Source organism: Sus scrofa, chromosome X (genome assembly GCF_054392235.1).
Source record: "Sus scrofa isolate SSC_HxYL_T2T_F1_AM1 chromosome X, Sscrofa_HxYL_maternal_Yorkshire_Landrace_v2.0, whole genome shotgun sequence".
NCBI classification, from domain to species: Eukaryota; Metazoa; Chordata; class Mammalia; order Artiodactyla; family Suidae; genus Sus; species Sus scrofa.
In genome coordinates this window covers 40,822,863-40,838,615 of record NC_139401.1, presented here as the reverse complement: position 1 = coordinate 40,838,615, position 15,753 = coordinate 40,822,863, and the positions used below count along the sequence as shown (strand labels likewise).

At 38.4% G+C, this 15,753-nt stretch overlaps 1 protein-coding gene across 28 annotated transcripts in view; it reads left to right on the top strand.

Annotated features, from left to right (window-relative positions):
* CASK (calcium/calmodulin dependent serine protein kinase) overlaps nt 1–15,753 on the top strand; it is a 371,692-nt gene that overhangs the window by 306,190 nt on the left and 49,749 nt on the right. For all 28 annotated transcript variants that reach the window (XM_085007759.1, XM_085007756.1, XM_085007749.1 and 25 more), the window contains 3 exons: nt 76–153; nt 2,859–2,939; nt 10,228–10,416. In XM_085007759.1, coding sequence (XP_084863885.1) covers nt 76–153; nt 2,859–2,939; nt 10,228–10,416 — 348 coding nt within the window. The remainder of the gene's footprint in view (nt 1–75; nt 154–2,858; nt 2,940–10,227; nt 10,417–15,753) is intronic.

Genomic DNA, 15,753 nt, shown 5'->3' with positions numbered 1-15,753 from the left:
GAGATAATAAATATGAATCTCCGGATTTTAGAAAAGAATATGAATGTTGATTGGATTTTTCTCCTTTGCTTTTAGCTGTATGACAAAATTAACACAAAGTCTTCACCGCAAATCAGGAATCCACCAAGTGATGCAGTACAGAGAGCCAAAGAGGTAAGTGATATATTCTGTAAATGTATCTGGGTGTCATACTTGCTGCCTTTAATAAAACATTTCTGCTGCACAGTAAGAGGCAGTATCCCTGGAGTCACAGCTATACCATTATACTCACATTTAGTATTTCTAACTTTATCATTGAGTATTTACATAAAGAAAAGAAAAAAAAAATCTCAGCAGCAACATTGCCTAGCTTTCTAACTCTTCCTGCTAAGTAAGCTTGAATACGTTAACATCAATTTTACGTCTTTTTTCTTAAAAAAAAAAAAAAAAGGAAAAATTACTTTACTGCACTTGGTGGAAATAGACATGCTATGAAAATTTGGGTTGCTTTTTAACGGTGGTAATGTTTGAAAGTTAATAACATATTTATAGCAACTAAGTTCAGAGAGCAGTTATTTTTATAAATTGCTGCTTAGTGTACATCTCTCACAAACATTTAACTTTTTTTATTATAGAAAAATGACATTGCAGAAAATTTGGGAAATAAAATCATCTATAATCCCATCACCTTAACACAGTAATTTTCATTTTTGCATATCCTTTTCTGTCCATTTGCATATAAAGTATGTAGTTATAATCAAAATGTATCTTTCTTTTAACTTAACATACTATAATAAACATTTTTCTGTGTTTCTCCTTGGTCTTTGTAGATAAGTTCTGATGATGGCATAATTTTTCTTTGCTATTACTAAATTATAATGAATTAGACAGCTGGTGTTTTGGGTTTGTTGTTTGTTTTGTTTTGTTTTTTCACTTTTTGATGTCATAGAAGTCTTTATACAAATAAACATTTCCCTTTGAAAAAATTATTTCCTATAAAGTGAAATTACTAAGTAAAAGGGTATGAGAGACGTAATTCCAGATTTTAACCACAAGACCTGTACTGGAAAATATATATTCACTGAGAACCAAGACTTAGGTTGTAGTGGCCCCTAGGGCTGCCCACATGGTCAGGGCACCAGCCGGGAGAGGTTCTCTCAGAATTAGGAGACCACACCTTGGTGTTTAAAATCATAGGCTGTGAGAATATCCGAGGACCAGAGAGAGTATATTGTTTCATCCTTTGTTTCACTGGTAGAGAAACTCAAAGCATAAAATACACCAAAGGAGAACTGGCTTACCATCATTAAACAATGTGAATTAACTGCATAACCAGCACTTGTTAAGTGTGCATTTAGATAAGAAAGAAACCTTGTAGTTTTTATTTGTTCTCTTTGGAGGTGGTTGAGTAGCACTAGCTTAGATCTTAGCCTTAAGCGAAGTGACCACAAAACATTCCTTCCTGCCCCAATATGTGTAACTGGGTCACCATGCTGTACAGTAGAAAATTGACAGAACACTGTAAACCAGCTATAATGAAAAAAAAATTTTAAACATTATAAAAAAATTAAAACCTAGATTTAAGAAAAAAAAAGATTCTTAAGGAAAGGCAAGAGCTTCCTCCTGGATACATGACTTGCGTGTCCCGGACATCCCATCCTGCTGAAGCAATCCTTGATTGGCTTAAATTTTAGAATTGAGTTCAAGGTGTATAACCACTTGGAGTCCAACTATGTACAGTTAGAACTGCTGTAGTATGTTTACTCTGAAAAAGAACAGAGGCCTTCCCCTGAGCTTACTTGTGTCACATAATCAGATTTTAAATGCGTAAACTCCATCCTGGTAGTAAGGGCTAACTTTGGAAGAACAGTTTCATTTGAAAACAGCCATTTCAACCTGTACAGAGAACATGTTAACAACTAAGTGCCGAAGAAGATGTGAGTGGAAAGAGAAGAGGTTTTGGTTGTGTGTCTTTTTTTTTTTTAATTATTCTCTTGGATTCCCTGGCAATTAATCCTAGGAACCCTTGCTGAGACATGGTTTTCTCTATGTGAGGAGATGGCTGTAGAGAATAACAGTGATTCTGTCAGGCTACAAGGAAAATTACTTGTTCCTCTTCTTTAAATTGTTTTTACTTGAGCCTTTGTCATTTTGATCTTTCCGAAATGAATTGACAGTTTTGTTAATTTAAAAGAAAGCTGTCAGAGTTCCCATCGTGGGTCATTGGTTAACGAATCCGACTAGGAACCATGAGGTTGCGGGTTCGATCCCTGGCCTTGCTCAGTGGCTTAAGGATCCGGCATTGCTGTGAGCTGTGGTGTAGGTCGCAGATGCAGCTTGGATCCCCCATTGCTATGGCTGTGGTGTAGACCGGTGGCTACAGCTCTGATTCGACCCCTAGCCTGGGAGCCTCCATATGCCATGTGAGTGGCCCTAGAAAAGGCAAAAAGACCCAAAAAAATTAATTAATTAATTTTAAAAAATAAAAGAAACCTGTCATTAACTTTTATTATAGATTCATCTTGATGGTGAGTTTGGAAGATTTGTGGAGATATTTTCCCATTAAGTTTATTCATTTACTTATGCCTGCAATAAATAGGTATTACAGACTTATTTTATTTTGCATTTTCAGTAATCTTTTGGGTTATAGTTGGATAACGAAGGCAGAGACTATTACAACAATTTGTTTTATTTTTTTATCACCACCAGTGTAGTTCGTTTATGTATTAACAGCCTTTGAATAAAATGATGATTTTTTTCCCAAAACAATTGTTTTGCCTGCCATAAAAATCCATTCATAATTTTTAATTTAAAAGAATTCCATATTTTCTAAATCTAGCATCTTGTTTATACTATTATATATCTTGCTTATTTTTTAGGTATTGGAAGAAATTTCATGTTACCCTGAGAATAACGATGCAAAGGAACTAAAGCGTATTTTAACACAACCTCATTTCATGGTAAGTAACAATTAAACTTCCATAGAAATAAAACCTCACTTTCAAAAAGGTTTGTACTAATCCTTATGAAATACAGCCATCTTCATCAAATGCACTTTTAGCCATGCAATATCAGACTGTTAAGATTACAGTATCAGAACAAACCCAGATACATTAAAATTCTGTTGTTGTTTACTTTGTGTCACAGTTGTAAAGATGCTGTTTGCAAGGTGGCTCTTCAAGGACTGTGTCATCATCAGGCAAGAGATTTTCTTCCTGATAGGACAGTCCTTAAGTCACTGAAACTGTTTGTTACTTAAACCATAGAAAGCTCAAACTGGAGAAAGTTTTCACTAATAATTCTCTGAACGTAGGTGATATATTGGAAGAATTACATCTCCTTTCAGTGCAACCCGACACTTTCTTCATTCATTTCTACGGTATGGAAATGGGGATACCACCTGTATTCAGCCAATTATTATAAAGCTAGGTGGAACTCAAAGTTAAATGAGATGGCTTTCTGTAGCAGAAGTTCCATAGTTCTCTACTTAACTGCAGTTCAAAAGCACAATTACAAGTGGACATTTTCTAATCATTAGCCACATCAATACATGTGGAATATACATGGCAAGTGGAAAATTCAGGTGACTGCCCTTTGGGAGAAAATCTGACTTAAGATCTATGTTCTTATGACTACTATTGAGGTAATATTTTTTAAAGAACGGTAACAGTATAATAGGTATATCAAATCAGTTTCCTGTGAGTTTTGACATACATAGTATTTCATGATACATTTTTTTAAACTTTAACCCAGTCACTGAAATATTTTTTCCTTAAAGTGCCTACCTAGAAAGAAGCCCTTGACCGTATTTACTCTAACTCTCTACCTAAGCATTAAAGGCTGAATTTAGGTATAATCCTTGAGAATATTTAACTTGATTCCATATGCTAGCAGCATCCTTCAGTGAGTTATAGTGGGAAATAAGGAGTTTTTTGCCTGTGGGTGAGCATATTTTTAGAACTTAGGTATGTAAGCACAGGATTCGGCTCAAATCCCACCTCTCCTGTCAAAATCTCTCCTAACATCTCTCAAATCCACATTGACCATTCGCTTCTTTCACTCTTTCTGCACTTGTTTATATTCATCTGCATGTCCTTCTAATACCTGCCGGCCTGCCAGAGCAGGTCCCTTCACCAGTGAATGGGCATAGCTCAGCTCAGCTTTATTATTCTCACTGAACCTATGATCTCCTTTAATCGTTGTCACTATCTCTGTTTCACAGACCAGGAAAATGAAGAAACTATATGTCTCAGTAGTATTGTCAGATTTGAGAAATCTCAAGTATCTGGAGTTAATTACCCTTAATTTTATTCATATTTGATGACCACATTTCCCCAGATTACAAGTCACTCCCCTGTAGACATCATGTCTAACATAGGATAAAATCACTTAAAGCTGTGGATTCAAATGGACCTGGGATTGAACTCCAGCCATGCTGCCCTAACTCTGTGACTGCTGACTCTTCTAGCCAACCTCATGGAGTTGAAGAATTAAGTAGATGATACATCAACTGTGCTTTAGCAAAGTGCCTAATGTATTCTTGATGCCTAATCCATATTAGCTAATGAATATTATTAGTTACTCCGTAGTGTCTGTCATGTGTAGGATACATAGTAAGTTCTCAGTAAAACATTGAATATGTTAGGAATTTGCCCATCTGCAAGTAGATTAGCCTCACTTCAACTGACTGTTCTGTGCAGTTTGTTTTCCATAGATAGAGACCTGTATATTTTGGACAGACCTGTCTGTCTATAAGACATAAGTAATCTCAGCTCAATTCCAAAAATAATGTAGGACCATTTGAGATCAGTAGATCTTTCAGATTTGAAGTAAGCTAAATAAAGATCTTAATGTATACCCAAATAAAGTCCTGGTTTTTTTTTTAGGCTCTAGCTTTTTCCAAACCATTAAAGCTTAGAAAGCGCCATGTCTCACAACTTACCTACCTTTGAAGCCTTGGTTTATTTTGCTTTTCTGACATCAGAGAGAAATTAATATGTGCATTGCTATTTATTATTAAACATTTTCAGAAATAATAAATAGTTTTTGTAATTTCTGAACACCCACCTAGGAGCTTAAAAGAAGCTGAATGAATTTTCATTCATTCATCAAATATGTAAATACCTACTATATGCCAGATTCCATGCTGGACACTAAGGATAGTGGTGAATAGGACAAATAAGCTTCCATTCTAGGTGGGGCCTGGATAAATGAACTAGAGACAGACAGTGACCAAGTAAACAAACAAAGTAACTTCATAGAGTAATAATAACTATGAAAAAAAGAAAAACTGAGGGCTACTGTAGATAATCAGGAGAAAACCCCTCTAAAGAGTTACCCACAGGGGCTGAGACTTGTTACATGAAAGAACCCAGCCTTCTGAATGCCCAACCATGGGGAAGAGCAAATGCCAAGGCCCAGAGGAAGAGAGGAGTTTTGTAGGATCAGTGCAGAAGTAAGGTCATTGTGGTGGCTAGGATATAATAAACAAGGGAGAGGGTGGTTCCAGAAGAGCTAGGAGAGGGTGGCAGAGGCCAGATAACATAGGGCCCTCCAGGCCATGGTACGGAGTCTGGATTTCCTCCTCATTGCAATAGGATGACACTGAGTGATTGCAAGCAGGAAAATATGGTTACACTTGTGCTTTAGGGATTGCTGGGGCTGTTGTGTAGACAGTGGACTATAGTAGGGGAAAGAGTTAAGGGAGGGAGACCAATTAGGAGGCCAGGAGAAGGACAGAAGGACAAAGGCTGGTGACGAATGAGCAGATTGGGATTCTGCACTAGAGATGGTTGGACATATGACAGGACTTGCTGATGGCTGGGATGTGAGGTGATGTGATCAACTCCATTTTTACAGTTCAGAGAGAAAACTGCACCCTAGAAAGGCAAAGAGGCTAGGTCATCCACCTAGTAAGGGGCCTCTAGGTTCACAACCCAGATCTTGTTGGCTCCAAAGTCCATACTCTTAAAAGCAGGTTGACTCATTATGAGGATCAATTTTCCTATAAGCTTAACTTGAACTCATTGGTCATTCCTGAATAAGCATGTGATTGGATAATATCCCATGTGGGAAATATAATTCTGAGCTAAATACTATGTTAAATAAATTTTTAAATGCTAGAGCTTTCTATCTTACAAACATTGTAAGATCATGGTTTCCAGTCTTAGTGTTTTTAAAGAAATATTAATAGCTAAAGGGAAATATTTTAATGCTTAAAATGTTTTTCATTATACCAAAATTTGGGAGTTATTCTTAGCATATTTATAATTTCTTATTTTTGCAATTATCTGTCTTTACTTTCTGATGATTAAAACATGAGGATTTAATATTGGGTTACCTTATACTTAAAAATACAGATGTTTATAAATATTTATAATAAGTAAAAGAAGAGTTAAAAAAAAAAACTGTAGATTGAGGTGTTCCTGTTGTGGCTCAGAAGAAACAAACCCAGCTAGTATCCATGAGGATGGGGGTTCAATCCCTGGCCTTGCTCAATGGGTTAAAGGATCCAGCATTGCTGTGGCTCTGGTGTAGGCTGGCAGCTGTATCTCTAATTTGACTGCTAGCCTGGGAACCTCCATTTGCCGCAAGTGTGGCCCTAAAAAGCAAAAGAAAAAAAAAAGTGTAGATTGAAATCGTTTTTTAAAATCTGTACTCCAGAGGTCATGATAAAAAAAAATATTATCACACTACCCTTTTTTCATTTATTCCATTAGAAAGACTTATTTTTGAAAAAGAACAGATCCTTTGCTTATGCACTTACAAAATATAAAGCATTAAGGATAAAGAAAATATCAATAGAATAGAATGTCAGTGCTTGAATTTTTTCCTTTAAAAAAGAATATCTAGAACAGAAAAAATTTTAAAGCAAATTTGTGTCCTACTTTTCCCAAAAAAAAAAAAAAACCCCAAAAAACAAGACAGTTAAAATCACCTTGGGTTGGAGTTTGCCATCATGGCTCAGTGGAAACGAAACTGACTAGCATCCATGAGGATGCAGGTTCAATCCCTGGCCTTGCTCAGTGGGTTAGGGATCCAGCATTGCCATGAGCTGTGGTGTAGTTCACAGACGTGGCTCTGATCCGGAGTTGCTGTGGCTGTGGTGTAGGCCGGCAGCTGTAACTCCGATTTGACCCCTAGCCTGGGAACCTCCATGTGCCGTAGGGTGCAGCCCTAAAAAAGGTTTTTTTTAAAAAAGACAGAAAAATAAAATAAATCACCTTAGATTGATATGAAAGTTTCATGATTAAGTGGTAAACTTTATGATTTGTAATTAAGCCAGAGAAACTGCTTTCAAATCTAAAATTCATATTTTTTCTGTAGATTTTAAATGAATTTTTCCACTTTAGTCTGAAGTTGTTAATTGTCTTGTCCATGTCCTTATTATATTACAAAAAGTGAAAGTGTTTCTTTACTATTACATGATTTTTCTTAGGTAATTAAAAATTATAGCTATTTCAGCTTAGTAACAATTGCTCAATCATACCTCATAACATAATTGAAAAATATTCAGGAGTTCCCATTGTGCCTCAGCAGAAACAAATCTGACGAGCATCCATGAGGACGCAGGTTTAATCTCTGGCCTTGATCAGTAGGTTAAGGATCCGGCGTTGCCAGGAGCTATGGTGTAGGTCGAAGACACAGCTCAGATCTGGCGTTGCTGTGGCTGTGGCGTAGGCTGGCCACTACAGCTCCAATTCGACCCCTAGCCTGGGAACCTCCATATGCTGCCAGTGTGGCCCTAAAAAGACAAGAAGAAAGAAAAATATTCAAACTCTTATTCCCTATTTTTTTAATTTGGCATACTCTTTTCGAACAATCTGAAAGTGACCCCTTTTTCTCTGTTTGCATATGTATTGGATTAAGTTCCATTTTGTGGTAGTAATCTTCTACAGTGGCAAATAGCAGTTAATATCAAGTATGACCTCATTTGATGACATAATTTAAGGATTTTTCTCTTAAAATTCAATTTTGGTATTATTTTTGTGCCTGCAGGCTTATCCTTCCTTATAAGTAATACATTAAATATAAATGTTTGCTTATATAATTTAAAAGGATGGATAGAAATCATTTGCAAAAAGCACTATAAGCACTTTTTCCAACCCGTGTAACTGGCATTATCCTGATGAAGTGTGGTTCTCTGTGCCTGGCTATATATCCTCCAGTCATACAAAGCATGTTTTTTAAAATCCACTGTTTATAGAAGACACCTCTGTAATTAATACAATGAACCTAATTTTAGCAGACGAAGTTTTTCTGTCTATTACTGATTTTTGCTTTTTGCCCTCAATCGTAGTCTCTTAAGTGGCTACAGTTAAACTGGGCGGGGTGGGGGGGGGGAGATTTCCCCTCCTAGCACAACTGCTACACTTTCGGGTACTAGGGCAGGGTGTAGTCAGGAAGCCAAGGTCCCCAGGGCCATTGTGGAGCCCTGCTTTCAAGCCACACTGTTTAGTGTCCCTCACTCAGATCTCAGTTTAGACCAGCCCTCTGAGATCTTGGAAATATCTGCCATTTCCATTGGAAATTCAAATGCAGGAGTTCCCATCATGGCTCAGTGGAAACAAATCTGACTAGCATCCATGAGGATGCAGGTTCAATCCCTGGACTTGCTCAGTGGGTCAAGGATCTGGCATTGCCATGAGCTGTGGTGTAGGTCGCAGACATGGCTCTGATTCTGCATTGCTGTGGCTGACAGATACAGGTCCGATTCAACCCCTAGCCCAGGAACTTCCATATGCTGAGGATGTGGCCCTAAAAAGACAAAAAGAAAAAAGAAAGAAATTCAGTGCATATATTGCTCCACACATATGCTCTGTTGATAACAAATCAACATCATCTTCTTTATGATTTTACTGCATTGTTACCTTATTTTTGCCTCGTATGCATACCTTTAAAGTGAAAATAGCCAAGTCATGACTTTGGTAAATCTTTTAATTAAATAACTTAACTTGAGATACTAAAGGTTTTACTTTTAAGCTAATTTTCATTATGTTTCATTATCTTTAGATATTTCATTACCACACTGATCACAGACTAAAACAGAACTGAATTTATAGTTAGCACACAAGGAAATATAGTCTGTGTAAAGCACCAGACATACTGATACTCATCTGTAAAATTCTCTTGGAAGTAGAAGAGTTCAAATATTCATGCTTATTACAAACTTTCTTATAATGGCAGAAAAGACACAGTAAGTGCAAGAATAGCCTTTTTTAGGGAAAAGGGGGATATTTGTTACCTAGTTTCATACCAAGATGACATCTAGAGATATCAATACAAAGAAATCACTTTTCATTAATGGGCTTTGCAAAAAGAAGTCATAATAATTATCAACTTATTTTTAATTTAGGTAAGTGCTCCAAAAAGTAGAAATGAACAAAAACATTAAATAGGTTTAGATTTTGAGTTTCATATCATGTGGTATTTGGGAAATTACATTTCTTCAGGTACATTTGTGTGTTTATTTTTTTACTAAGTTGTATTTATAAATTATCCTTTGTGTTATATGAGAGTTATTGTTAATACTGTTGATGAAAGATATTCACTCAGTATACCAATTTACACTTTTTTTTAAAAAATTCATTTCTGTTTTAAGTCCCAGCACAAATTTGCCAGCTCTATGTATAGATGATTTTTTTCTGCTAAATTATTTGAAATTGCATTATGTCAGTCTTTATTTGAACAAGTTATTTTGGGCACTTTTTCATAGCACCAGACAGCACCTCTTGCCCAGATAATCAACAAACACATCCATTCATTGATTCACTCATCCATTCTTTCATTAAAAAAAAAAATCCAGAGTTCCTATTGTGGCTCAGCAGAAACAAATCTGACTAGCATCCATGAGGACGCAGGTTCGATCCCTGGCCCCACTCAGTGGGTTAAGGATCCGGCATTGCCATGATCTGTGGTGTAGGTCTCAGATGCAGCTCGGATCCCATGTTGCTGTGGCTGTGGTGTAGGCCAACAGCTATAGCTCTGATTCGACCCCTAGCCTGGGAACCTCCATATGACACAGGTGCTGCCTAAAAACACAAACAAAAAAAAAAAATCCATCTATCACAATTATTTGTCACAACGTAATTATGGTATGGCTATATCTAGGTATAATGTGCTTTGAGTTCTCCTTAGATTAGCGATACCTTTGTAAAACAAAGAATAATTTTATATATTTTTTTAAATAATACATTTCTGCCAGAATAGTACTATTATTAATATTTTATTTCCTTTGTAAAATATCAGGCCTTACTTCAGACTCACGATGTAGTGGCACATGAAGTTTACAGTGATGAAGCATTGAGGGTCACACCTCCTCCTACTTCTCCCTATTTAAATGGTGATTCTCCAGAAAGTGCTAATGGGGACATGGATATGGAGAATGTGACCAGAGTTCGCCTGGTCCAGTTCCAAAAGAACACAGATGAACCAATGGTAAGTAGGAAAGTTTTCTGTACTCTTATGAAATCCCAGCATGAGTTGGAACAGCTGGCTTCAGCCTCTACTAAACTATTAGAAGGTAGGGAGGGAAGGAAGGCATGGATAGGTTTGAAGAGATCAGTTTCCAGATCTTCATTCAAAGGCCATCACTGTACCCCTACCCTGCCCTCACCTAAAATTGCCTGACACCACGCCTAACGTATATTCACTTTCCTTCCCACCTCTCCTTTCGCAATCTCAACAACTACAAAAAGGACACACCTGGTGTTATAGTCTAGATTATAAAAACTTCTCAGGCAGCAAAGAGAGGTACAGTTTGAAATATTGGAATTGGTGTTGAAAAAGTGAATGTCTAAAATTCCTTTTACACGTATGGCGGTTTCTAGGTCTTTTGCTTTCAACAAAATTAGAGGAAGACTAATTCGGAAGATATTCAAAGAATTAACATTGCTAAAATGAAATTCCTTCCATTCACATCTACCTAGTTAATGTGAACTCAGTTTCTCGGTACCTAGGAATCGTGTTGGAATAGAATTGTTGCTGAACCCTGCCTCCTCCTCATGGAGTTCTCATAGATTGGGAAAATCAAGGGAAAGCTCCTTGATGTTAACTAAACAGAGGGGGCAGGGGGCATGGAGCCCATCCAGGCAGACCAAGTAGCATGTGCTGAAACCTGCTAGTGAAAAGGCTCTTGGCATAATTTCAAAATTTAAAGAAGGTACCACAGCTGGACTATAGAAAACAAGGTGTGTGGTAGGAACAGGACCACATCAGTGCTGATTCTATTTTTTATTGTAAAGATCGTAGGAGGCTGTTGAAGAGTTTTAAGCAGGGAGATCCAATTTTCATTTTAGAAATAATTCCTCTGGAATTCAGCAAGTAGTAGGATACAAGATTAACATTCAGAAATTGGTTGCATTTCTGTACACTAACAATGAAATATTAGAAAATGAATATAAAAATATAATACCTTTTAAAATTGCACACAAAAAGTTAAATACCTAGGAATAAACCTAAGGAGGTGAAAGACTTACATGCTGAGAACTATAAAACATTAATCAAGGACATTAAAGAGGATTCAAAGAAATGGAAAGATATTCCATGCTCCTGGATCAGAAGAAGTAATATTGTAAAAATGGCCATACTACCCAAAGCCATCTACAGAGTCAGTGCAATCCCTATCAAGTTACCCATGACATTTTTCTCAGAACTGGAACCGTAAAAGACCCAGAATTGCCAAAGCAATCCTGAGGGAAAAAAGCCAAGCAGGAGGCATACCTCTCCCAGACTTGTGATACTGGTACCAAAACAGACATACAGACCACTGGAACAGAATAGAGAACCCAGAAATAAACCCAGACACCTATGGTCAATTAATCTTTGACAAAGGAGGCAAGAATATAAAATGGGAAAAAGTGTCTTCAGCAGGTGGCCCTGGGAAAACTGGACAGCTGCATGTAGATCAATGAAACTAGAACACACTCTCACAGCATGCCCAAAAATAAACTCAAAATGGCTTAAACACTTAAATATAAGACAAGACACCGTAAAACTCCTAGAAGAGAACATAGGCAAAACATTCTCTGATATCAGCCATACAAATGTTTTCTTAGGTTAGTCTCCCAAGGCAATAGAAATAAAAACAAAAGTAAACCAAGGGGCCCTAATCAAACTTACAAGCTTTTGCATTGCAAAGGAAAGCATTAAAAAGAAAAAAAGACAACCCATGGAATGAGAGAAAATGGTTGCAAACAATGCAATCGACAAGAGCTTAATATCCAGAATATGCAAACAACTTATATAACTCAACAGCAAAAAAAAAAAAACAACCCAATTGAAAAATGGGCAGAAGACCTGAATAGATAGTTCTCCAAAGAAGGCATATGGATGGCTAATAGGCCAATGAAAAAATGCTCACCATCACTAATTATTAGAGAAATGCAAATCAAAACTACAATGAGGTACCACCTCACATCAGTCAGAATGGCCATCATTAATAATAAGTCTACAAATAGCAAATAGTGGAAAGGGTGTAGAGAAAAGGGAACTTTCCTACACTGTTGGTGGGAATGTAAACTGGTATAACCACTGTGGAAAGTAGTATGGAGGTACCTCAGGAAACTAAATATAGAGCTACCATATGACCCAGCAATCCCACTCCTGGGTATATATCCAGACAAAACATTCATTCAAAAAGATACATGCCTACCTGCGTTCATTGCAGCACTATCCACAATAGCCAAGACATAGAAACAACCTAAATGTCCATCAACAGATGAATGGATTAAGTTGTGGTACATATATACAATGGAATACTACTCAGCCATTAAAAAGAACAAAATAATGCCATTTGCAGCAACATGGATGGAACTAGAGACTCATGCTAAGTGAAGTAAGTCAGAAAGAGAAAGACAAATACCATATATCACTTATATCTGGAATCTAATATAGGGCACATATGAACGGATCTACAGAAAAGAAACAAACTTATGAACATGGAGAACAGACTTGTGGTTGCCAAGGGGAAGGGAGTGGGATGGACTGGGAGTTTGGGGTTGGCAGATGCAAACTATTGCATTTGGAGTGGAAAGCAATGAGATCCTGCAGTATAGCATCAGGAACTATATCTAGTCACTTGTGATGGAATATGATGGATATAATATGAGAAAAAATGTATTTTATATGCGTAACTGGGTCACTTCGCTGTACAGCAGGATTTGACAGAACATTGTAAATCGACTATAATAAAAATTTTTTAAAAAGAAATAATTCCTCTGGAGAATAGATTAGAGGGAGACAAGAGCAGATATAAGGAGACCAGTTAAAAGACTATTATTGCAGTAATACAGTGGAGAGATGATGGAACTCTGAACTAGAGGGACGCATGTCAAATGGAAAGAAGTGAATAGATTGAACAGAAGAGTAAGTTAGTCGACCTTGGTAATGGATTGACAGTGGGAGCTGAGGGAGAAGCAAGTATTCAAGATGACTCTAAGCTTTAGGTTTCCACAGGCAGATGGACAAAGATGCTACCCACTGAGACAAGGAATACTGGGAAAGTTCCAGGTTTGGAGAGGAGTCATATCTTTAGGGAAAAAGAAAACATTCAACTTATATATTCATTGTCTTTTCCTCGGAGCATAGCAAAGGGATATTGGGATATAGAAAAACAAGTTATGTAAGAAGTTTCCCAGTAGCTTTCCAAATTACAGGAGGAATTACAGAGCAATGATACTATGACTGTGATTCCCAGAAAGCCCTCAGTTCTAGGCAGTTGGGTTGTAATTCTCATTTACTGTTCTTTGCCAGCCATACTGCATTGTCTGAGCACCTACAGCAGGCAGGGCAAGTGCGAATCACCTCACCCCTCTGGTACTCTCCAAGCAGCTCTTTGGCTTAAGAGTGTGGGCAGTAGCAGCTTTTGAGTGCCGCAGGCAAATCGCTTTGTATCAGCGGGCCTCAGTTTGCTCGCGCTTTGCTTAGCTAGTACTACCAAAAGCATGCTTGACTACATGATCCCCAAGATCCCACCCAGCTCTGAAAGTCTAATATTCCACACATTCTTTTTTTTTTTTTTTTTGTCTTTTTGCCATTTCTTGGGCCGCTCCCGCGGCATATGGAGGTTCCCAGGCTAGGGGCCGAATCGGAGCTGTAGCCCCCAGCCTACGCCAGAGCCACAGCAACACGGGATCCAAGCCACGTCTGCGACCTACACCACAGCTCACGGCAATGCTGGATGGTTAACCCACTGAGCAAGGCCAGGGATCGAACCCGCAACCTCATGGTTCCTAGTCGGATTCGTTTAACCACTGCACCACGACGGGAACTCCAACACGCATTCATTTTATATATTTGTTCACTCGCTTAGCAAATGTTTGTTAAGTGCCTCCTATGGGCAGATCACTGTATGACAGTGACATAGTGGCAGGTAAGACGAGGCCCCTTCCTGGAGCTGGCTTTCCACAAGGCTGCCTATAATAAATAAGTAAATACTCACTTTAGCACAGTTTGTTTAACAGGTACAGCTGTGATAGAGCTATGGGGAGAGGAGGCTGTGTCAGAGAACAGGGAGAGAGGGTAACATTCAGCCAGCCAGAGCAGACAGGAGAGTGGAAGGGACCACAAGAAGGGGGCCCAGAAATGTCTTGTGATCATCATGTTCTAAAGCAGCCCAGTGACTGTGGCTCGATCTTTTGTATGAAGGCTGACTACACAGAAACATGGACTGAGTAAAAGTGTAAAACTGCATCCCCGACTTAATGTTTTTCAGAAAGCCCAAAAAGGGCTTGAGTCTCCCCTTAAAGTCTCCTTAAAGAAGCCCTTCTTTTGGGAGTTCCTGTTTATGTCTTAGCAGGTTACAAACCCGACTAGGAACCATGAGGATGCGTGTTCCATCCCTGGCCTCGTTCAGTGGGTTAAGGATCCGTTGTTACCGTGAGCTGGGGTGTAGGTCATGCGGCTCGGATCCCACGGCTCGGATCCCACGGTTTGCTGTGGCTGTGGTGTAGGCCGGCAGCTGCAGCCCTTATTCAGTCAGTCCCTAGCCTGGGAACGTCCATATGCGACAGGTGCGGCCCCAAAAAGCAAAAACAAAAACAAAAAAGCCCTTCTCTCTTCCATCTTCTGTGATCCTAGTGAAGGTGTGTATATTCTCCTTTTAACTGGTTGTCATAAAAACAGGAATTATTTTATGTAAAATATATTTTTTCAATAATATACTTCTCTTTGCTTTTTTTTTTTTTTTTTTGTCTTTTTAGGGCCACACCAGTGGCACATGGAGGTTCCCAGGCTAGGGGTCCAATCAGAGCTACAGCTGCCAGGCTACGCCACAGCCACAGCAACGCAGGATCTGAGCTGTGTCTGCAACCTACACCATAGCTCATGGCAACGCCGGATCCTTAACCCACTGAGCAAGGCTGGGGATCAAACACACATCCTCATGGATACTCATCACGTTCATTACCTCTTAGCCACGATGGGAACTCCTCTATTACATTTAATACAGCTTCATTTTCTTGCTTATTTGTCCTATTAAAAGCATTATAGGAGTTCCCCCATGGCTCAGCAGGTTAAGGATCCTGCTTTGTCACTGCTGTGGCTTAGGTCACTGCTGTGGCTTAGGTTTGATCCCAGGCCCAGGAACTTCCACATTCCTCGGCTATGGCCAAAAAATAAAATAAAATTTTATTTTATTTATTTATTTATTTTTGTCTTTTTAGGGCCATGCCCGCAGCATGTGGAGGTTCCCAGGCTAGGGGTCTAATCGGAGCTGTAGCTGCCGGCCGACGCCACAGCAACAGCAGTGCCAGATCCAAGCTGCATCTGCGACCT